This window comes from Excalfactoria chinensis, chromosome 4, assembly GCF_039878825.1.
Source record: "Excalfactoria chinensis isolate bCotChi1 chromosome 4, bCotChi1.hap2, whole genome shotgun sequence".
Lineage (NCBI taxonomy): Eukaryota > Metazoa > Chordata > Aves > Galliformes > Phasianidae > Excalfactoria > Excalfactoria chinensis.
In genome coordinates, this window is record NC_092828.1 from 35512026 (window position 1) to 35535896 (window position 23871).

Sequence of the window (23871 nt, forward strand, 5' to 3'; positions counted from 1 at the left end):
TAGAAGGAGAAAGTTTGATGAGAATTACTTGCCTTCTGGAAAATGGTCACCTGAAGCTTATCTACATATACCAAGCTTCATTCATTGTAATTGAAAGACAAATTAGCACCAGCAAAATTTAGAATGTAGCCTTTTCTTAAATTGCCTGCATTTAACCCATTTATACAAGTACTGACAGTCAAAACAGAAATCTGTCAACTTCAGAAGGAGTAAGATTTCACTTCAGCTGTTTGGGATTGTTTCCCAGGGATGCTTGCAGGCTCTACCACATACAGGTGTAAATGTCTTCTCTGATGATACAGCAAAAGCTAAAACTAATTTTACATTTATGAAAATTTACTTTGGGTTTTTCTATCACATCTCAAGCACTGAGTATATAGCTAGCGTTGTAATTAAGCTAGTAACATGAATACTAGCACACAGGTTATACAGTGTCTATTAAGATCAGAACATTCAAGCCTCTGAATACCAATAGCTTGAAGCAGCCTACAGTCAATCCACACTACCGCATAAGAATAGTATGAACTGCCACATGAAACCAGTCTTAAAATACAGGCATAGCAGAAATGAACAAAGCAGGTAATAAGATCAACACATGTACCAACGCTGCATTAATACCCCAAAAGCCAGTAATGAAGTGCATTTTTATTTAACAGCTTTGCTATCACATTATCAAGGCATGCTTCTATTAATGGTTTATTCACTGCTTCCTCAGAGAGCAGAGGAAGACTTCCTTTCTCCCCCTGACAAGTATTAAGCAGACATGAAAGTTTAATTTTCATAAACTGAAAAACTTTCATGTCAGACACAACCAATGAAGAGTACCTCTACAAACTTACTCTTACCTTACCTCCAAGGCTCCTTTACAGCTCATGTTAGAAGGCTTCTTAAAGGAAGCTGGGTCACTTGGCTGTAACAGTGGGTTGGTAATGGAGCCCAGCTACCTGCTCCTGGAGCTGAGGTGGAGCTACACACACTGAGGAAGAGGTTGACTTTTCCCTACGGGCTTGTCCTGGATGCAGGTGCACAAATCAGTGAAATTCAGTGAAGTAGAAGCAGATGGGAACAAACCATCTTCTTCAGTGTAGTTTTATTATGTACCCACACCACAATAAAACACCTGTGTAAGAGGGAAGACTGGCAGAGAAAGGAGTTCTTATGGGTATTCCTCAGGTTTCCATAGCCTCAGTCAGTGACTGTTGACGTGTCATAGTCCTGTGTATTTTAGTAATATCAGGACTTGCTTCCCAGAAAAGGAAGTTAAATTGTTCTCAGTTGGTTCATTGGCCAAAACTGTACATTTTATTCTGTTGCATTAAGCAGGACTGTTTGAGTGAAAACAAGAGGCAAGAAGTTAAGGGTAAAAAAAAATAAAATAAAAGGCATATAATAATACACAAGAAAAAATCTTTCACATTCCTCTAAACTCCTGTAATCACTGGAATGCCAGGAGGCCTTTTTATTGATACCAAACATTATGAGATGGAAGAGGACATAAAAGAAAATGTTAGTATCTCTGAAATACTCCCATCCTTCCTAACTTTCTGCACCAGGGAAAGAACTTATGCGCACATTGGCAACCAGAATCTTACCAAATATTTTCTTTGCATATGCTGAGACTTTATCTGTACATTTTAGCTTGGACCCACAAGAATGCTTGTATGTTGAAATTGGAAAAGGGAAATTAGTGGAAATAGAGTTACATGGTTTGCTTTACTCCATTGCAAGCAATTAGTTTGTGGTTAAGAAGAACGCAGATTACAACTGGGAAGAAAAAAGCCAAACACCCTCCCTTTCTCAAATATTAAAATAAATTCTTGGCCAAAGAAATAACTTCCATTTACTACACACATTATCTATCAAATGCTGTCAGTCCACAATGTCCTTGTACTCTCTAGAGACCCTCATATTTTAAAGCCCAAGTCTTGATATGGGATCTGCTTAGAAGAACCCTCTGCTAACTTCTAGCCATAGCAGGTCCCACTACAGACACAGAGCACTGTGTTATAGAAAGAGACCCAGCTGACACAAATTGCACCAGGTAGCTACTAATAAAGTCAATGCAAACACCAGGGGAAACTACCATACTGCTCTGAGAATAGTCCTCTGGACCAAAACCCAGCAGCTCAGCAAAGTTTCTATGTTTACTAATTTCATTCACTGTGCCAAGAGTGAGTTTGTTTATTTCTCTGGGAAATGAGCTTGCGCTTCTGACTTTTCAACCATTATGTTACTGGTGCTGGACAAGCAGGATGATGATATACGCACCTGCATCTAAACTGGGGGTTTGAATTCTGTTATCTGAGATGTAAAAGGCAGCTCCCCCTGAAGTAACTCTGTAACCTGAAATGGTTGTTGAAAGTGGCTTTAAAACCTGAGCAGGACTGTTGGCCAGATTAGCATCACTCTGTGACAGTCTGAATTTGGAACTAAATGCTGCACTCACAAGTACAAGGTCTGCTGCTGATTTTATTAGTAGCAGTATTTTTTTTACAAGATAAGATAAAAATGAGTACCACTTGTGGAAAACAGAGAAGGTGGTGTCTGTAACACTGCCACATGGGGCAGGCGATGGCAGGTGGGAAGTGACTGTGCCTAAGACTCTGTCAAAGATCAATGGTGTGCTAATAAGGGTGTAATATTTGACAGTGCGGATCCTTTAACCTATGGTACAAGTTTTTTATAGTGTAGGCCAGCTTTAAGCCTCAAGTGTTCTACTCAACACAAGCAAGTGAAAGCAATTTGCTTTATTGAAATGTGTCTTTAGTTCTTAACTCTGAAGTCACAGTAATCCGATACGCCTTTATGAGGAGCTGCCATCAGTGTGGGCCACCATGTATTGCTTCCCCATAGTCCTGCATATTCCTCAGCTACAGACCCCAGTACAGCATTTATTCTCAGTGAGATGTACACACCAAACTCCACTTAACCCCCTGTTTCCAAGCTCATGTTTCAATTTTATCACCACTCAAACCTGGTGCTTAAAAAAGAAAACACAAATACTCATCCTAAAACTTACCCATCAGGAACCTGTTTAACTTTAAAATTCACCTTGCACACCTCCCACTTAAGGGTGGTGGTTGTTTTTTCCATACAGATTCTGGTGCCCTTCCATTCCATCCTTTAAAAGGAGAACCTCATCCCTCAGGACTCTTTCAGATCCAATTGACTCCATTAAGACCTGAATAACAACAGGATGATCAGTGAATGTGATAATAGTACGATCTCAGTTTCACCCAGAAAAAAATAAAGCTAGTTTGGGAAAAAGAAGAATTCCAGAGGGAGAAAAGCTAAATATGGTGACATTTTTCTTTGAAAATGTAACACTCAGATATAGAAAACGAATGCATTTGGGGGAAATTTTTCATTTTGTTCATTCTGTGAACAGAAGTGACAAGAAAGGCAGAAAAGCCAAGTGAACTGGGGGAATAAGCAACAGAGAAAGATGGGAAAATGGAACAAATGGAGCTAGAATGGCTGCAAAACGCACATTTTGAAGTGAATACTGTGATATATCAATGTAAGGAGTACCATTCCCTGACATAAATAAATATATAAACAAATAAAGAAATAATGGCACTAATGTCAAGCTTACAGAAGCACAAGTGTTGCCTTTATGTGATGGACTCAGTGGCTTTTTGGATAGTGAAAGGTGGGCAAAGTATATCCTTTGCAACTACTGAGTCAGTACTGGTATCAGACTGGTCCTTGAGGGATTCTTACCTATAGTGATTGCTCACCTGCATCCTGTTACCATAATCCATCTTAAGAGATCACAGATGTTTTTGAATGAGGAGGAGGGATTGTCTCTAGGGAAATCTAAATTTCAATTATTACATTTATTGCATAATCAAACACAACAGCTTTTTTTCTTGTCAGACTTTATAATAGAGCATTTGCACCTTCAAGAATTGCAACAACAAACTCTGCATATGGAATGAGGCAGGAGCTTGTGCAGCCATGAAACCTTGCTGCTGCCTCTCAGTGTGCAGACTGAAATTTCTGGGGGCTGCAGAAGGGAAACCTTGAAGAGTTCAGCACTAAGAAGCCAAGGAAAAGGGAGAGCACCTCCACAGGGATCGAGCTTTTGTCTCTCCTGTGAGAAGCCTGAGATCTGCTTTCTGCAGGTTCTGGTCTCTCACTTTAATTCCCCCTTCCCATCCTCTAGTTTCTTTAAGTGTATTATCAGATTCCCAAGGGGACTTCATAGTCAGGAAAGTCTGACAAGACACCTAAGGAAGAGAGCCAACATTCACTGCCTAAGTACTGCACCCTGCAGTTTGAGCTGATGTGTACCATGAGTCAAGAAAAAGAGTCTCTGTTACCTGTCCTGATGCCCTGAACCACACTATAGTATCAGGAGTGATGTAGTGTATATCCTGCTCTTAGCCACTTGAAGCAGGGTTGCTCTAGCTGCTTCTGAGAAGTGTGTTTCCCATTAAGCAGCTCTATACAAGTATCTGACTCAGTGAAGGCGACACGTGAAAAAACAAATAAGAAAATGTAGAAAAGATGAGATCCAGACAGTTAAAGACATCTACACAATGAAAAAACTGCATTTTAAATTACTCTTTTTATTTCTTTTCTTAGCACTACCTTTCTTGTCAATGGAAAAAAATCTTCTCCATTTATTATTGCTGTGGTCAAGATCAGCAGCATTCAGAAAGCAAATGTTTTCAATGATAATCTAACAAAAATAATGTCTGGCTCTCTGGTGAGTTGTTTGTTTGAATGGCATGCTTGCTCCAACTCAGGCTGTGAACCTCTAAGGAATGCTATACATCACAAGTACTTGCAACCATGACAAAGCGGGACCCTTTTTTATCTGGGACAAAGTTCTTCCATGCTGTCCTGTTCCTCTAGTGATCCTATCAGAGCAGACACAGAGCATGTCACAAATGCCCCTCTTCCAATGGCTCCCTCACAGACTTTAACTTCTCTCTCTGTAACATCAGTAATAATTCCTTCTCCTGGACTTTGGCCACCTTGCTCCAAAAGATGAAAAACAATAAAAAATAAGTGTGTGCTAACTGAATTCAATTTAAGTTATGGCCTGCCTCTTCTGTGTCTAACTCTGTTTTCTCCCTTAAAACGTCAAGAAAAAGGAAACAATATATAATCTAATATTTTTTTAATTTTCTGTACAGGAATATAATGTTATGGCAACTTTGTACATGAAATACATACAGTATTTAAATGCGAAAATCAGCTAGGTAAGAATTTACATTAGCAATGAAACTGATTCATGTGCAGCTCAGTTAATATTTAGTTTAGATCTGTATTTTAATGGGGAAAGATTTTAATAGTTTACAATCATAGAAACATAAACATTTAAAACAAGACTCTATAAAATAATTTACAGAAACTCTACCATCTACACTCAGAGAAAGGGTGTATTCCTGTTTGTTTTGTGTGTGAGTAACAAGGTGGATGAATGATTTATCTCAGCCTTTTAAGTATAAAATAATTTAGAAGCAGTTCATGCAATGTGGAAGCAAAGGAGTGTCAGTTCCTGCAAGGTCTCCTGCTACCTCAGACATCTACTGAGCATCGAATGTGGGTCACCAGACACATGATAGTACAGCTGTCAGATGCTGCCAGAGGGCATTAGCCTCAGTTCCTCCAAACAATCACTTATGTAAACATAAATATACAAGTTGATATCTTTTCTACACAGTACAAATACAGGCCACAACTTCTCAGCTGTGCAAGTAGTCAATCTGTATACTGGGAAGTAGGATAACGCTCAGAGTGGAGTTCCATATAACTCTATTTACAGGTGCACTAACAGAACTTCCTCGTTTTCACCAATTTGCTCTGGTATTTGACAGAGTGCCCTCCATGCCCAATGACGTACACATCCAGCAAGTAGGACTTGCCAGACTGCAGGCCCCGAATTGTCTCTGTGGTAACTGCTTTCTGTATGTTCTGGCTGTGAAAGTATTTACAGAGAACCTTTTCTGATTTCTTCCTTGTATCTGGACCCAAGCACTGGTTCTGTTCTCTTTTCTTCTGCTCCTCATTGTAGTTGTCATCCACCTCCTTTTTGTAGATGCAGAATTTGTTTCTCTCCTGCGTGCCAAGCCATGCCACTGTGACTGAAGAACACGTGCGAAGTTTGTCAAAGGCTTTGATTCTTGTATCTTCAGGAAGAGAAGGAAATAACTGCTTGTTAGGCCTCGTCGTTGCCAGGATCTTCAGCATAGAAGCACCTTTTTTGTTCCCTTTAAGCCTGATTAAATACTTAGCTTTTGCTTTCCCTCGCAGCTGGAACTGCCGTACTCCTTCCACATTTTGAGACAAGAGTAGTTTGCCATCTCTTCTAACTTGGATCTGAACAGCATCTAGGCACGAATGAACAGAAAAGGTGACCTTCTGGTGAGATGACACAGGAGCAAACCGCAGAAATTTGGCTCCCTTCCTCTTGATGAACACGTCTGTAACTTTGCCATCCTTCAGCTCGACTGTTTTCTGCTTGGCCTCCTCCTTCGTTCTGGCAAAGGTGCCAACATACGCGGTGCTCAGGTTCGTGTTAGTGTTTACTGCAAACATGTCAAAGTAGTACTGTGTGTCGGGCTTCAGGTCAGACACCGTGAAGATGTTCTTGTTCCCAATACAAACTTTATGCAGGTCAACTCTTGGCTTTGAGGATATTTGGCGCCCAAATTTTGATGGTGATTTTAGGAAACCACGTTCTTTGCCAGCATTGTTCTCTGAGGGGAAGCCAAAATGGGCAAAGTCAAATGGACTGAAATCCAGACCTGGTTTTGGAGCCATCATGAAGGCATCATCAGAACTAAGCTTGGCTTCAACAGCACAGAGGCTTTTGAAATTGTGCTCTTTATTGATGACTATGCAATACTGAATTGGCTGTTTCAGCAATGAGGCTGTGGGACTCGGCTTCCATGCCAGCGTTACTGTTGTACGTCCCAGAGAAGTAACATCAATTCTTGGATCATAAGGTAATTCGGGGTAAGGTTGGTCAGATTCTGGAGTAGTAGTTGCATACACTTTAAAATGTGTATCCTTCTCTGTCGACAACAAATCTAGTTGGTACAAACCAGAAGGAGAACTAGAGGACACAAAGTACTCAACATCGTTGCCTTTGTAAGAGAACAGCTCAGTGCCTTCTTCATTAGTAATCTGTTGTTTCTGCTGCTCAAGAGGTTCAGGTTCACCTAAATTATAAGCAAAGAAAAACATCTGTAAACATGCGATCCAAGAATATGAGAAAACTACACGGGGCACTTCTACATAAAATGCAAATGTGAGATGACAAAAGAAAGGTTTTACCTTCTTAGGAAGGTATTACCAGAAGTTCTGTCAAATAAAGCAGGGTTTGGTATTCAGGTTAACCAAGGCAATAGGAACCACACCTGACCAGTGTTACCACAGTGTTGTAGATGGCAGCTATACTCTCCACCAGACTACGCCAAACACATAGATTGGATGTGAATACCGCTCCCAGAGAAGCTGACTCTGCTCCCTGTTTTTGGGTCCTCACACTTGGCCCTATGAGTCACTCTAAAGCTGCCTGCCTAAATACAATGAGGGTCAAAGGTGACCATCCCCCATGCAAACCAGCGTAGATGACATCTGGCACTTGTGAGAATCTCTGGAAGTCAGAGACTGTTCCTCTTCCTGAGCAGGAATTATATTGCTGTCTCCAAATAAGCTCCTTGTCAATAGATGGGCTCACAAAGGGGCCAACAGAGCTCTACAGGAAGGCAAATCATACCTCTCCTATTCACTTCAGGTTTTGTTTTCACTTTTTACAGCTCTTTTCCTTCTCATGTTGCTACCTACTGCCACTTTTGTGCACTGAGGGCTGAAGATTCAAAGGTCATAGTAATGGGCCTGCTGCGAGACTCAGCACTGTGCTGACATTGGCTTGAGGAGCTCTGAATCCAGGAGAAAAGCAAAATCTGAAGGGATAAGGAGAGCCCTGGATGGGTTGTTACCTGAACCTTCTCCACTGGCTTCCTCTGGGAGCTCTTGCACACTCAGTTTCCACTCCAGGGGAGCATCACAGGGTGTCACTGTTACTGCTAGGGGTGTGTTGTCCTCTTCCACCACAAAAAAGTACCTAGGGGAAGGTTAACAGACCCTCAGCATTAATAAATTCTATTGGTACCAACCATCAGGGACTGATTTTACGTTATTAAGGTTGACTGTGTTGGGGCAACAGAGACAAAAATGTAACTTACAGGCAATAAGAGGAAATGATGGAGGGCTAGTTGGCATGAACTAAAGAGGTGAGGTGCTAAGGCCCCAGCTGCACAGTGCTGCCAAGACATCACGGCACAGGAGTTTTTGGCCACCTGCCTCCCCTCCATCAGCTTCACCTTTTGCCCCTACACTAACCACAGACAGTATAAATGGTCACAAAATGGTCACAGAGGTACAAATGAGGGAAACGGGGCCTTTCCTGGAATTTAGGTTTATGCTCTTCAAAGCAGGACATGCTTTTCAACAAATGTCCAGACGAAGGCCCTAGGAGCACATACATACACATACTCATGGAGAATGGTGGCAGTGCTGCTCTTCCCTAAAATCTTTGACTCAGATCCTTCTCCTGCCTAACCTCAGTATTTTCTGACCCTAGGATTGAGGCTGGGAAGTGGGTGATCAGGTCGGACTGGCTTGAGCTGCTTCTTTAAAGCACATTATAAAATAAGAAAGAAAAACAAATATGGTGGTGTCAGCCCGTAGATTTTCCTTCCCCTCCCTTTTCCTGCAGACATGGTTAGTAGCCCTGCTTTGGGGAACTTCTGTGGTCTGCAAGGGCTCTGGGATTGTAGCAGAAATCACACAAAACTGCACAGACCTTCAGCTTGGAGGCCAGACTGGGATGGAGCTCTCATACTTACTTCACCAGACAGAGTGCTGGCATTTGCATTTCTTTTACTCAGATCCAGCTTTGATTCAAAACACACAACAAATAAAGCTGCTGTTTTCTAAGAGCAATGTCCTCACTTAATCTGGGCAGAAATACCTTTTAGGTGTGTCTCGGAAGAGGTAGCTGCTAATTTCGGCTCCATCTGGGATGACTGATGAATCATGAAAAAATGCTTTGTCCCGGATCTGCATCTGGAAGAGCTCCTCATCTCTGGTAGGAAGCTTCTGCATCCTGGAGCTGAGCGGCAGCAACAGCAAGAGCAGCGGGCAGTGGAGCAGGAGCATTCTGCAGCAATAACAGGGATTCCAGATTGGCAAGGGCTGAGCCATGCACACAACAGGAGCTGCTCAAGAGACTGCAGCAAGGCACAGAAGGGGTCTAATAGTGAACTATTTGTTCACAAACTCAGCAAGCTGCCAACTCATGTAGATCCTACACATTGATTTAGGGCTGCCAAGGAGCTTAGTACAGCCTTCTGCAAACACTTAGATGCATTTCAAAGATGTAGAGCACAGGGCAGAAAAGAGATATGATTTTGAAAGGCTTATTCTGCCACTGAAGCTCACATATACACACAGTGATGTTGCAAGCCCTTTACATTTTAAAGGAACCTTCACAGTATCACCATGCGAGTACTGGGTATACGTGCTGTTAGGACCAAGCTTGCACTGTCAGAGCATTTGGATGAAGAATGTAAATAAGATGTTTTCATCTCGAGCTGTAATTGAAAGCAAACCCACACAGTGGTTTGAAATTGGTATATCTTCCTCCCTTTAACAAAGAGCAAAAGCCTTGCACATCCTTTGGTAGAGCTACAGTTTGGTGTTTTGCCATGGGAGAGTTTGCTGGATGTGGGCTCAGAGCGGATGGGGGGTACAGCAAGTTAACTTTGCTCAGCAGAGTTTGATTGGACTTCCAACAAGTCTCTGAAAAGTAAATATTTCCAGTGAAATTACTGTTTATAAAAATAGTGAATTAGGAAAATATGTGATATAAACCCACATATATTTGAAGCACATTGGTATTAACATGCAATTCAGCAGGGCTTAATCCTCAAGCCTGATGGGAATTGCAAAACACAAAAGCAGTGAATCCCTTACAAATTAGGCATAATAATTCATAATCTCAGCCTTTCATTATTATGTCTACAACTAGGTCAGTAATGACTATGCTAACATATACAGCGGGATGGACTGCAAATCTCCTCTCAGTACAGCAGATGATCTCACATATAATGGCTCTGGTATGGGGTGGGGGGAAATGCAGCCCATTTCTGGCATGAGTACAGTGAGTTTAAACCACTAGATGATTACATTCCTAAAATTAGGAAAAAGAGTGTTAGGCCATTACCTAAGCTGTGTTAACCACCAGCTTTGGGGAAAAGCACAATGAAAACACTAAAGTGGAGGGAACAGTTTAATTGTACTTTCCTTCTTGTTACTTGTCCGAATGTGAGGGCATGCTCTGGTCCTTACACTGCAGGATAAGCTGATTGCTCTTTCGTATCAAACTCTGTCTTTTTACGTTCAACATTAAATCTGTCAGGCTGTTGATTTTTCTTTCCCTCGCCATGACCTTTCTCCAGGCTTTTACATAAAAACAGTAAATACAGGCCTCGCTGAGAAGTGGCATGAAGTAGTTTAAGCCATAATAAAATCACTCTTCCCTTTCAAGCTCTTAACAAAAATACAAGCACATGTCCCCAAGGGAAGCATCAGTGTCCGCCTCCTTCCCCCTCCCACAGTTACCTTCTGAAAACCCAAAAAGAGCAGCAGCCCCCTTATTTATTCAGTGATAACCTCACAACAGCAATGTAGGGCCCCAGGGCAGGGAAGCTCTGTGAAAGCAACTCCCCATTTGCAGGGTGTGTAATGCTTCATCTCCATCGCTCTCAGGTTTTAAATTGCTGTTTTGTTACTATTTGAGAGCTTACTTCAGTGTACCTGCCTTTACCTAGGATATGGAGCTGCAACGTGCGGTCCAGTTGTGAACTGGTTCTCCCAGGGCTTGTCAAAGTTCATCCCGACCAGATCCTTACCTAAGTTTTGACAACAGCAGACACGTTTTCTTGAATCCAGACCAAAGTGTTGATGCTTATCATCACAGCTAATGACATTTGGCCTTTGGGAGCAAAGATCCTAACTCAAAATACTTTCTGACTCAAGCCACCCAAGTCAGCAGAAATCCCTTCTCTCACGACGCAGGATGAGCTCTGTGTGCTATGTCGTGCTGTTTATTGACTTTTCATGTATTATCGTTGGCCAACAGGGAAGAAATTCTTTCTAACTTAATCATACAGCTACAGCAGATTATTTGGTTAGGTAAGGAACACGGACACTCTCTACAGACAGCGTCCTCTTCGTGAACCCCCTGAAACTGCAGTATCATATATTCTTACAGCCTGCTCCACTGCAGTGTAACCGTTACCAAAATAAACTACTTTTGATTATAGGACGACCCAGGCTAAGCTTCAGTTCTTAAATAATTTCACTAGCTAATCCACTTGAAAAACTTTGGTAGACAGCATTTCTGTCCCCATGAACTACTGCAGTGTAGTAGAAAGGTAGGGATTTGTCTGTGATTTCTGTATCTAATTGGAAAATCATTTCAGCTTAAAAATAACAAGAGACATCCAGGTTAGTCCCATACTCCCTACTGAGGCCAGCATCAGCCCATTTTATATGTGAAATAGCTTGCAAAGCTGTTAAATGTTAATGAAAGACAAACGTTTTATAAGCTTTGTTACTTTACAAGCAAATGGGGTTTTGAGTGCCTTCATTTTCACATATCCAACCTTACAGGCCTAAAACAGGCCCAATTTTCATGCACAACACTTGTGAAAATGGAACATCTAAATAGCAAAGAGGCACTGAAAATTCACTAGCAGTTTTGGAAAAACCTTTTGTCAGCATCACACCATTACTTCACATGAGTTAATAAACAGATTTTCTTGCTTGCTTTCTTTTTCTCTCTTTCTCTCCTTCTTTCTTTCCCTGTTTCTTTCCTTCCTTTTTTCTTTCTTTCTTTCCTTCTTTCCTTCTTTCCTTCTTTCCTTCTTTCCTTCTTTCCTTCTTTCCTTCTTTCCTTCTTTCCTTCTTTCCTTCTTTCCTTCTTTCCTTCTTTCCTTCTTTCCTTCTTTCCTTCTTTCCTTCTTTCTTTTTCTTTTTTTTCACAGTGCATTGGTTAATTTGGCACAATGTTAAAACCCCTACAGTTCACTCACACCAAACATCAGAAGAAAAGCAAAAAGAATTTGTCCCTTCATGTTTCTTCCTGGGCAAGCTCCCCCCTCAGCTCACTCCAACAGCAACCCCCCACATTTGCACACTGTGCCTGTGAGCACACATACAAGTGTTCTACCATCCCTCTTCCACAAATGTTTCTGCTTTCTCAGTGCCTTGCAGCCCAAGCCTGTTTTATTTTCTAACCGCATGCACAGGATGAGGCCAGAACCCTGCCCTCCAACACCACACGAATGACGTGAAGTACGCTCTGTGATTTTCATTCTCCAGACCATGCCACTTCCCAAATGCCTTTTGTTCCCTTTTCCATAAGTTCGCCTTCTTTTCTTTTCAACTCAAGAGTCAGTATTTTATTGATATATTCCCGCTGACTGGAGGGATTTGCCTGCTGTTTATCACTGAATTTAAAAGTGAGCCAAAGCAAACAATCCTAAGTGAAATAATAAGCGCTGCTTGCCTTCTCCAGAGTGCACAAGTGCCCTCTGATGGCCTGTCCTTCCCACTGGCCCCTTCCCAGCCCCAGCCACCAGCCCAAGGTGACAGCCACAGGCACACATGGTCACCCAAAAGGATCAGGAGAGCAGAAACATAGGCTGTGAAATGGGAGTGGGATGCAATGGCCTCAAGCGCTTCAGCCTTGCCAGAGGTGAGCGTTTTCTTTCTGAAAGTATAAATAAATCAAGGCAGCAGTCTGGCCATTGTATAAACTTGAGCTGCAAGCACATAGATGAAAATCATTACATTGGATCAGAGATTTCACAGCAAATCCCATTCCCTCCTTCCTTCTGAACACATCACAATCAAGTAGCGAGGCTTCCCAGCCCTCTCCACAGCCCATTCACAGACTCTCTGCACGGCAGCTAAGACTTCTGCACACCTAACTCCACCTATACAAAGAACTGCAAATATCTAGGGAGAATGCAACCATAAGCCAGAACGGAGAGAGCTCCTCATGGCCCCCACTACACATCCTTCACTGCTGTCTGCAGATCACAGGGACCTATGAAGAATTTGCAATAACAAAACAAAACAAGAGATCTGGGTTTATTTGTAGCAAAGGCATCTGGAATAAATGAAACCTAACGTTTAATTAGAAAGAGTGGAAAATGCACGACTGTAATTTAGTGAGGATCATTTCAAGGCCCTGCCTGCCACGGTACCTTTGTGTAGTATTCCTTTTTCTTATATGGTTGGTTAACTTTTTTCCTCCTTATGCCTTATTTTTAAATTCTGGTTGTTTTTTGTTGTTTTGGGTTTTGTTTTTTTTTCCCAGTTGTTTGCATTACCCGTGCTGTATCTCATAATAAGTCTGCAGATTTATTGACTTGATTCAGGTCTAGCTTTGAAAATGAAACTGCTCTGACAGACTTCTCTGACTTATTATAGGAACATGGCAAGTTTGCGAGCTTTGCCATTATAGCCTTCATTTCCAGAGATAAAGAATACAAAATGCATGTGCCTTGGCATGCAGAGTTATCACCACAGACACAAAGCAATTTAAAAGCACCTACCAATTTTGATTGTAATATAATTAATCATTTTTAATGTGCAAAGGATAAACAACAATGCCTTTGAAATTTTAAGTATTTACTGGAAGTGGGTCAGTTTGTTTTCTCTGAGGGAGACCTGAGGGGAGCAGCACTGCATTTAATACTCACGATTCCCTGAAGGATCTGGAAAACGTTTGGTATGCCTTTCATTTGTTGGGTTGTTATTTTTTTTGTCTATTTGTTTTTCTTTAGAAAGTACAAGCTGCGATCTAGCAGGCCCATTGCTGGCTGCAGCCTTGTGCCTGCAATCCTCACACAGGGGGCTGGGCCCATTGCCCACCCTAAGATGGAATATCCATGCTCCATCGTGCCCTTATCCCTCACTACACAAGGACACGGTGTGATTATGCCTCTGCCCAGCCTGTTGATAACCTGGAGGTTTGCTGGCCACCCCTTGCAATCCCAATTCAGTCCCTTTGCTAGAAGTACTGTGGCAGTAAAGCAAATGGCAGTAGCATGGGAAACTGTCCAGTTCCTGCAGAAATAGGGCTGTATGAAGAAGTTAAGGGTACGTTTCCACCAGCTCTTAATGAACAACAGTGGTGATGAACCGCAACTTGTGGGAGAGGTTAACTCCAAAGGGGGAATACTGTGAAACGTGGAGCTGTCTCAAATTAGACATGTTGAAAAGCAAACATACTCGGGGAGATATGGTATCAAAAATCAAATTTTACATGGAATATTCTGTTTCCAAACTGAGCCGTATTTATTTTTCCACTTTTAGTGGAAACAGATTTGAGCTTGAGATCTCTGTCCTGCAGCACATAGGGAGAGGGATGCTTCCAAAACCCAGCAGAGCCAAGAGATCCCAATGTGGGGAGATGCCTGGCAACTCCCCTCCCCCTGCCTGCCACTGCCCACTAAACAGCCCTTTCGTGTTCACAGACACTTCTCTCCACACTACCGACAGGTGAGTGTCAAGAACAAAATATGAGTCCTAGAGACCTCTAGCACAGTGTCCAGCTGTTCTCTAGTTGGCTGAGGCCTGCTGGCTGCCTGTGCCTGCCTAACTCTTGGTTCCCCTCATAGCTCCAGCATCAGCAGGCCTCGTGGCCAGCACCACTCCTGTTTAACCTCCCCAGCCCTCCCAATGTGCCCATGTGGCTGAATGTCCTCCAGTGATATCACACATGTCACTCCCATAGAATGACACCACTACAGCAACGGTCTTCCAGACTCGAAGCTAAACTCAGAGAAAGAACTTTTCCACCATCTCAGCAGAGGAGGAAGCAGATGGGGCAGAGAAACTTGAGTTTGTATGACTCTCGCCCATTAAAGATAACTGACTGAATGCCACCTAGCTCTACAACAAATCCTTCACCACAAGATCCTGAGGTGTTTTGTAATGGAGAGCAATTACTATCCCCTTGTTACAAGCAATAAAAGTGGGGCACTGAATTCCTTGTTCAAGGAAATCCCAATCTAATCCTTCCCTTTAATCACAACACAATAGTCACTTCCCGAGGCCAAGTCCCTCTGCCTGCAGCAGGGCTCTGTGCGTGGGTGCTGCTGCCGCCCTGTAATGGATTTCAGCAAGAGGATTAGCGGGGAGGAGTGCACTCGCACAATTACAGATGACAACCAACGCCAGCACATAGCTGTTTGGTACCAAGTTTCCCACTGCTTCCCTATAATAGCCCCAAATGACATTACAAGCTGCAGCTCCTGCCAAAAACCACATGGGACAACGATGGATGGAGCGTCAGAGAAGGACGCTGGAATTGTGTACTATTTTCCTTCTGCTTTTTGGTAGATGGTTAAATAAAGAGAAAAATCACTCACTGCTTTGCAGTTCCTTTCACTAGAAACACAGTTTCTTCAACATCAAGAAGAACAGCACACATGAACACAGTTATGAGCCACAGCCAGCTTTCACACTAGCTTCCTGACCTCCACAAATACAGTTTTCCTTTGAGATCTCCTCAAAAACCCCTCATTTTCAGGTACACCTTGTACCCCTTCTTACTGACTGGGGATCCCAGTTAACGACTGCCCCTGCGGATACCTGGAGCAGCACAAAAAGCTGCAGCAGCTTCCCAAACACCCAGTGCAGCTGTGAACGCACAGCTGAACAGCTGCTGTGATGCTCATGCCCAGCAGGCAACTGTGATCACCTGTGGGTGCTGGCAGACACCTTGGAGTGATGGCACAGCAAAAACAACTCCATAATTGCAGTTACATAATTATGCTGACCCCCTAAAATTTCCAGCTCCTTAAATAGCACCGGAATCCAAATTTTCCAGTGGCATTTACTGACCAAAATTAAATTCCTTTTAAATATCATCTGTTTTAAAGGCAAGCAAAGAGAAGTGTACAAATTCAAAATGCTGTACCACTCAGGTGCTCTCACAAGGACTTGTTACATAGCACATCAACACTCACATCCTGTGTCCAGTTTTCTCTAGCTGGAGAAAGCTTGCTGCAAACATGTAAATATTTGTATAATGTTTGAAAATGGAAAGAAAGAGAGGAGGAAAGACAGAAGGAAAGAGAGGAGGAAAGAGACAAGGAAAGAAAGAAAAAGAAAAGGTAGATTCCTATAGAAGGCAGCTCAGTGAACTTGTGACAGTTGCTGGCCCAGGAAGCCAACAGCTGAGTCACCCAGCTCAACTACCTGCAGTCACTCCGTGCTGTCAATTGAGCAATGCCAGAGAAAACCCGAACTTTGCTTCCCCTATATGTCCAACCTTCATACAGTGTCCATCAAGTAAGGTTAATTCTGCCCAGAGAGAAGCAGAAAGGTAACAGCCCTGATTTCCCCACCCTCTCATAAATTACTGGGACAAACGTGAGAAGCAAAGGCACCCGATGCTCAGAAGGAAGCAGGGCCACTCAGGAAGAAGAGCAGACATACACCACAGCATGGCTTTGCTGACATCATTTAGCACCTCCAAGGGCTAAGGACCCATGGGACAGAGATGGCTCTCCATCATCATAGACTCTGACTCCCAGAGATCCCTGCACCCTGCTCCATTACCACCACAGCCCCACCCGGGTCAGCTGTGGAGCCGTGATGCAGAATTTTGGGAATAGTTTAGTGATGGGCAGGCCTCAGCCCCACACCCCAGCTCAGCAGAGGCTGTTTGTGCAGCCGGCAGGCCAAAGGCCGGCCCTTCATCCCAACACCGCCCAGGGAGCATGTGGCAGGCCAGGCTGCCACGGGTGAGCAGACATCCAAACAGACCCCAGCCCTCAGACCCTCCTGGGGTCAGCGTTCCTCCTCGCCTGATGGGAAAGAATAGGAGAAAGAAGAAACAGAATGTATCTGGAATTAAAGCGCTAATTGTAGGCATTTTCTTCCAGCACTGAAAATGTTTTTCCATAAGTAAGTGTGAGTGGGAGCATGCCCCATGAATGAAGGCAGCGGCACCCACCTTGTGCCGGCAGCCCTGCTCCATGTGCCTGCAAGGAGTGTCTGCATCCTGCTTTAAAATGCTTGTTCAGTTCAAACTGTAAGTTAGAGGACTCCAAACTCAAGCTCTGCTTTGTTCACATGATGTGAAAGGATCTTAGAACCAGATTATTTTTCACAGGATGTATTACTTCAACAATCGTGCGCTAATAGTCTTAAAAGTTTTAACGGACTGACATTAAATCCTCTCTGCAAAACAGTAACTCTACTGCACCCTAGGACTGCTAAGTTTTCAATGATTATTCTTCATTACTGAAAAACCAGACAGAGAGAGCCCCTGGGGTCTTCTCCAAAGAAAGAGATCCTATTAGACCCACAAATCATATTCAAGTTAAGTATTACTCAGGTGGCAAAGCCCACAGAGAAGTGGCTGCAGCTATAGCAGCCTGAGGAGAAGCAGGAACACTGCTTCCCTGTGCATCCTAAGAGCAGGCAGCAGCCAGGACATCAGTCTTCTCAATCTCTGTAATCCAAACCCACAATTCTCATCACCATGCTCTGTGGCAGGAGAAACGCTTTGGCACTGACAAGGGAAGAAGTGAGGAAGGTGCAAAGTATCGTTCTTCTCACCCTAATAAAGTGACAACCCCTCTAACACTACCTTTCCTTCAAAAAACAAAACAAAGAAACAAACAACAAAAAAAAAAAACAGCCACGTTCCAAAGCACTTCACTTAATTAGGTGCACAATGCTTTTCCCCTGCAAGTTGCAGCGGAAGAACAGCTCTCGTGGTGTGTCACCTCGTGGGCGCGCAGGGGTCATACAGAGGGGCACTCATATCCGGACCCGCAGAGTAGGGAATGACGTGGGAAGGAGAAATTATTGCCTCTCGCCTTCCAGGTGCTCTCAACAAGGACCGTGGCTCCTTATCTCAGCTGTCACGCAATCAGCAAACATCTCTCCCATGACTCCATTTAATTAGCCCACATGCAGAGCAGCCACACAGTTCCACGTCCCCAAAGCAGCCAGCCCCACACACCCTTGAGCATCCCGTGAGTGCATCCCTCCTACAGCACAGGACCTTCTAGGCTGGCAGATCTGGGCACTCAGAGTGCTTTGCCTGCTGCCTGTTTGCACAGCACTTACAGGATAAACACAACCACCAGACCCGTCCAGTAAAAGCAACACATTTTAGGCTGGAGTCACAACATCAGTCATCTTGCACACAGACTGCCATGCCCTGCCCAAAGCCATCCATGTGGATTTTCTGGCAGCCCCTGTCACAGCTCTGTGCTCACGTTCAGTTCTCGTCAGCATAGCAGCCGTCCCTGTATGCTGCACATCAGAACAAGAATTCTGAAAGAGAAAACTTGTTTTTAGTATTTACCGTCCTGGTTCTTCTTAATTTATCTCTGCCTTCAGACATGCTCCCCCAGAGTTCAGATTGATTGCCCTGACCCATTTCTCAATCAAAGGGCAAATGCTTCCTCTCCAAATGACACCTCACTGAAGTTTTCAGGCACAACTACTCTTCACTCAGCAGCTCCTCCCTGCAGCATTAACTCTGTGGAGCAGTTTCCTTGGGCAGACACGATCGCTGCAGGACCTAACAAGGATTCCTGCCGTGGAAGCAATACATTCTCAGTCACAGTGCAAAACAAAGTTTGGGGATACAGTTTCTGTGGGGCTTTTGCCTTTTCTCCAGGAGGATCTCACTTCTCCATGATAGAGCTCCAGCCCTACTCGAGTCATACCCCAAGAAATTCCCATCCCTTGGACATAACTCAGTTTTCTCCTTCCCTTTCATCCCGAAGGGCCATGCCCCCATGGACAGCCAAGTGCAGTGCCTCACAGCACTGTCCTGGCTGGAAACATCACACTTAGGGCTCCCTGTGTGCTCCTATTGAACCCCATTCCCTTTTTCTCCACAGCTTGTAAGCAAGCAGAAAAAAAGGAGCCAAGCCCCACTGTCACTTTAACTCTTTATTAGTGGCTGAATGGCAGCACCTCCGTAGTGCTCCACACTAATGACACAGGCTGCTCTGAGTGGGCTGAATGAGAGGTGTGCAGCCCTCATTAGACCCTCAATACAGAAAATACGCAGCAGGGTTGCACAGAGAGCTGGCACCCAGAGGGTGTCTATCGGCATGAATGTGCAAATAGCCTCCTGCAGAAAAGAAAATAAAAAAAAAGTTGGGGAGTGAAAAGACAAATACCCGGCACACAAAATAAAACCAGCTCTAGAAAGAGGCAAGGTACTGAAGAAGGTCATAAAAAAGCCCCCTGAAAATAGTGAAGTAATGGGCTTACGGTTTTATTATTCACATAAAGTTTAGTGACTTCGAGACAGAGGCGAGGCCAAACACGACGTGCTATCCCCGAAATCCACACCATAACCTGCACCCTTGCCCAGATGTTCTGCAGCAGAACCCGCTGCCCCACCACAGGACAGCCCCACACAACGCACCGTACGCTTGTGGCTGCCTTCAGCCAAACCCACGTAGGCTCTGGGTTATTTTCTGAGTGATCTTTGAAGCTGCCAGAGGAAGCGTACAAGCCGGTCTCCTGCAAAACCGTTTGATACCACCTCAAGGCATAACCACTTGCAGAAATAAATCAGGATTTCTTTTTAATAAACTGTTTATTATGAGACTTTTGGAACATAAATTGCAGAAGACAAAGCGGGGGCTTAGTTTAATAAACATCTCATCCTGCAATGCTGGTGGACCCTGGCACACCATGGAGCCAGGCAGCCCCCGTGCCCCACAGAGCCTCCGCACTACAGAGACCCTGATTCCCAGATTCCAGAGCCAAGGGCCCCCTGAGATCAGGGTCAGCTTCATGCCCAGAGCACGAGTCCCACAAACTGTGGCCAATGGGCTGAGCTGAATGAGCAGAGCTGCAGGGCAGCACTGACTGTCAGGCACAGAGCGAGGCCTTGCACAGGCCGTGGAGCCCGTCAGGGCGCAGGCGTTGCGTGATTCGGAGCAGCTTGCTTGACAGCTCGCACCATATTGTATTTATAAACACTGAGGAACGTGAAATGCTTCTCCTCCGTGCTTCCAAAGGAGCAGTCTGCAACACAACAGTCCTGCAGGGTGATCCCAGCGCAAAGCCAGCTCCAATAAAAAAAAGAGACCCTATTAATTTCAGCGGGGTCATTTGGGCAAGTAATTGCTTAGGATTCCACGTGGCGTAGAACTGCCCAGCACATCATGCCTGCTGCCACCTAGAACTGCATTCCTGGCGTAAAAGGGCTGATGGCACCTCCCCGGGGGTGGCAGTGTGGGATGTCAGGGGCCAGCAGCACCCGGTGCTTGTCACATGCTGCTGGCTGCCAGGTGCCACTGAGATGTTGGGAACCGGAGGGCTCAGCTGAGCTGCAGTGGGAAGGGTTTTATCGGCAGCATTAGAAAGCTCTCTTAAATTAAGAAAGGCTTCTCAGCTGTGCATGGCAAGATTCAGCCTGTGAGGAGCTGATAACGGGAGGAACTGAACTACAGGATCCCAAATACACCCGTACAGTATGCGTGGGACACGCAAAACAGCACTTTTCATAGGTAATGTTGAAAATAGAACATAAAATCTACTTTTAAAAGCTCACTCCTTCTACAACAGGAGCAAGTTTTGAATCCTGACCACATTACTGAGCGCTCCAGAGAGTTTGGTGGTGCAGCAGGCAGCAGCACAGCCCTCTCCTGCAGCTCTGAGCGCTGCGTGGCAGCAGCACAGGACAAGGCACTCCTGATGAGAAGTGTTACAAAATGCCGTTTTTCTGAGGGCTGGGAGCAGTGTGTTCCCAGCAGGCGAACCGAACCCTCTGAGCTGTCTCCCCGTTCCCTCGCAGCACAGTGCGAGCTGCCCTTATCCCACACTCCCACACTACCCGTATGGGAACTGGGCTATGCCGCCAGCGAGCACACTAACCACTAACCACTTGGGGTAAGAAAGGCTTCACCCCCACACCTCTTTTACACCCGCACAACTCCACCGGCTCTGCCTAACAGAAACGGAGGCACGAAGCCCCGAGCGGTGCTACAGTGCAGCCCAGCTGCAGGATGGCAGCGCGCTGCCCCGCTGCTCGCCCAGGGCCGCCCGCTCTGCCTGCCGGCGGGACGCGGGCTGGGACTGCTCCCTCCCCCGGCCTCCGCACAGCAGCGATACCCTGCGGTCTTACAACGAAACCCTCGCGGGGAGTCAGAGGGTGCTCGGGAGCCCCTCGGTGGCAGCGGGAGCGGGACGCGGAACGAGCACAGAGCCGCGCCGGGCTTCAGGGGTTTAAAGCATCGAAATGGTATCTGCAAGTGATTAAACGACGCTTTGTAGCCATTGTCTGGGTGCTGCCGGAATAAAAACACAATCCACGCAAATCCTCGGGCTTACATCCCACCGCTCACTTTTTTCGGTCGTCGCTTTTTTTTTTGTTCCCCCTCCCTCCCAACTCCCTTTTTCGCTCCAACGCGGCGCTTCCGATGCGCTCCGCCCGGCGGGGCTGCAGCGGCACCAGGCTGGCAGCGGGCGGGAAGGGCGGCAGAGCCCGGAGGAACCGAGGGCGGCGGGGCCGGAGCCGGGGCCGGGGTTCGGTGCTCCCTCCTTCCCTTTGGGTTAGCCGGTGCCAGTGCCTTACCTTGCTGCGTCCCGTCACGGAGCTCCCTCGGGGCCCGGCTTTTTCGGGAGGGGGGGGAGGTGTTCGGTGAACCCCTACTCCGGCGGGGACGGGTTGCAACGGGGACTGCGTCCCGCCCGTCCCTCCTCGCTTTATAGCCCCTTCCCCTCCCACCCCTCCTGCGAGGGAAAAAAAAAAAAAAAAAAAAAAAAAAAAAAGAAAGAAAGAAAAAAAAAAAAAACAAGGAAAAAAAAAAAAAACACGGAAAAAAAAATTACAAGCACTTAAAAGGGGGTGCCGGAGCTGGGGGGGAAGGGGAAGGGGGGGTTAACGGAGGGCAAAGTTAGGGGCGCGGAGGGCGCGGAGTGGCGGCGCCCGGCGTGTCTCGCTGCTGCCGCCGGGGCGGGCGGCAGGGGAGCCCCGCGGCCGCCCCGCCCCGCCGCGCCGCTCCGGGCCGAGGGGCGGTACCGGGAGCCCCGGGCCCCGGGGGAGAGGGGGGCGAGGGGATGGCCAGGGGGTGGCCGTGCGCTGCGGGACGGGTCCGGGCTGCTCCCCGGCGGCGAAGGGGGCTGCGGCGTCCCGGCGGGGAGAGGGCAATGGATGGGGGCTTATCGCGGCTCCTTCAGCCCTGCGGACGGCCCCGCATCGCGTATGCGGTCCCTCACCTTTTTCCTCGCTCCGTTTCGCTCGGAAGAGACTCTCTCGGAAGACGGTTTGGGCAGTGACGGATGTTTCTACCCTTACCTGCGAGGAAAAGGTAGTACGTATCATTTGTTATCGGGGAGCCAGCCTCTTTCTGTTTCTGTTTTTGGCACATCACTCATAAAGATGTCAAGCGCTCCACAAGCATTAAAGAAGCGATCACCGACAGCAGCCGCTCGGCAATTCCCCTGAAGGTACCCGTTCCCTCCCTGCACTCCACATCCTACCTTCCGCAGACCTCGGGGGCAAAAATAAAATAAAACCTCCTTTTCCTCAGCAAAACTGCTGAGCAAAACTGACAGCAATGCCCTAGGGAAGGGACACAAATTGCCCTCGGCTGTAGGCAGCAATCAGCTTCGCTCTGCGAAGGCACGGAGCCCAGAAGAGCTCCCGTCTGCGGACACGCAGCTTCCCCGAGCCGCTGATGGCCATCGGCGCTGCTTCTTCCAGCACGGAGCGGCCGTTTCTCGCCACAGTACGGCAAACACTGCCCGACAGACTGCTCGGGAACAGAAGTTTACCCAAAGGAGCCCAGAATCAAGAGAAAAAAACCCACGGCAGCCCGAGTTCAGTCATAGTTCTGTTCTCGTGTCCCTATTTTTACACATAGTGCAACAGTATTTCTCATTTTCAAATAGGTTCGAGGGTAGGAGCGTGGGGCAGAGAGGAAAGACGTGGAAGTTTAGAATTAATGTATGCATATCGTAGGAGAACTTACAAATACCTGGTGCTCGCACGCAGCATCCCCGCTCCTTCGTTCCAAGAGGAATGTTTGCCTCCAACAGTAACACCTCGGAAAGAAATACAAACAAAAGCTCAACTCGCGGCAGATGTTTCTCCTCTCCTGCAGAAGACGCAGGCACTCAGTGATACCAAATGCGAGAAACTAACGAAACAAGTCTAAATTAGTGAGGAAAAACAAGGGAAATCAGCCTTTTCCCAAGCCTTTGTAACGTGCAGCAGCCAGTGGGGAGCTCTGCACTTGGTTTAGGGGATGCATTTACATTTAGGGTCACCTCGTGACAAAATATTGCTCTGGAAAGCCAGCAAGAATGGCTGGCTCTGGTGTGAGGTCATTAGAGGTAAAATATTGCTGCCCAGCCAAGAGCTCGTGAGAGCGTGCGCTTTGCACACAGGCACACAGATTATTTCTAACCTGAGGACAGCTTTAGTGCTATTGTTCTTACAGGGTACCGCTGCGTGTGATTCCAGTGCAAAGCAGAACCACGTCCCCTGAATGTTATTTACCCAGCCATGCAAGCAGCAGCGCTTCTGTGTGTGGGTCACCAGTGCTTGGATGCCACAGATTAATCTCTGTCAGAAGTGTAGATCCCTGCTGGGATTTAGGGCATGGCTGAGAACCACACTGAGCCAAGGGAGCAGCCTGGGAGGTACTGAGGCAGCCAGGTGTATTTGAAAGGAAGCTGACAATTTCCACTTGAATCCACTCGGCTGTCATGGGCACTGTCAAAGCACAGGGGAGACTTACACTTAGTGCAGAGCCCCAAGCTCGGGAACAG

The 23871-nt window shown here is 45.9% G+C and overlaps 1 protein-coding gene across 6 annotated transcripts; it reads right to left on the reverse strand.

The window, feature by feature from the left end:
* Positions 1–5115: 5115 nt before the first annotated feature.
* Positions 5116–23871, reverse strand: NDNF (neuron derived neurotrophic factor). 6 transcript variants are annotated; one of them, XM_072335218.1, is made up of 6 exons: positions 23841–23871; positions 23070–23142; positions 22315–22393; positions 8996–9184; positions 7962–8086; positions 5116–7178 (listed from the first exon to the last, which is right to left on the reverse strand). In XM_072335218.1, the coding sequence occupies exons 4-6, from the start codon at positions 9181–9183 to the stop codon at positions 5785–5787; spliced, it is 1707 nt and encodes a 568-aa protein (XP_072191319.1). In that variant the 5' UTR covers position 9184; positions 22315–22393; positions 23070–23142; positions 23841–23871; the 3' UTR covers positions 5116–5784. The 6 variants fall into 6 exon arrangements, with proteins under 6 accessions (XP_072191319.1, XP_072191317.1, XP_072191314.1 ...); XM_072335216.1 differs by lacking the exon at positions 23841–23871 and adding an exon at positions 23539–23559; XM_072335213.1 differs by lacking the exon at positions 23841–23871 and adding an exon at positions 21671–21828 and having other exon boundaries at positions 23070–23351.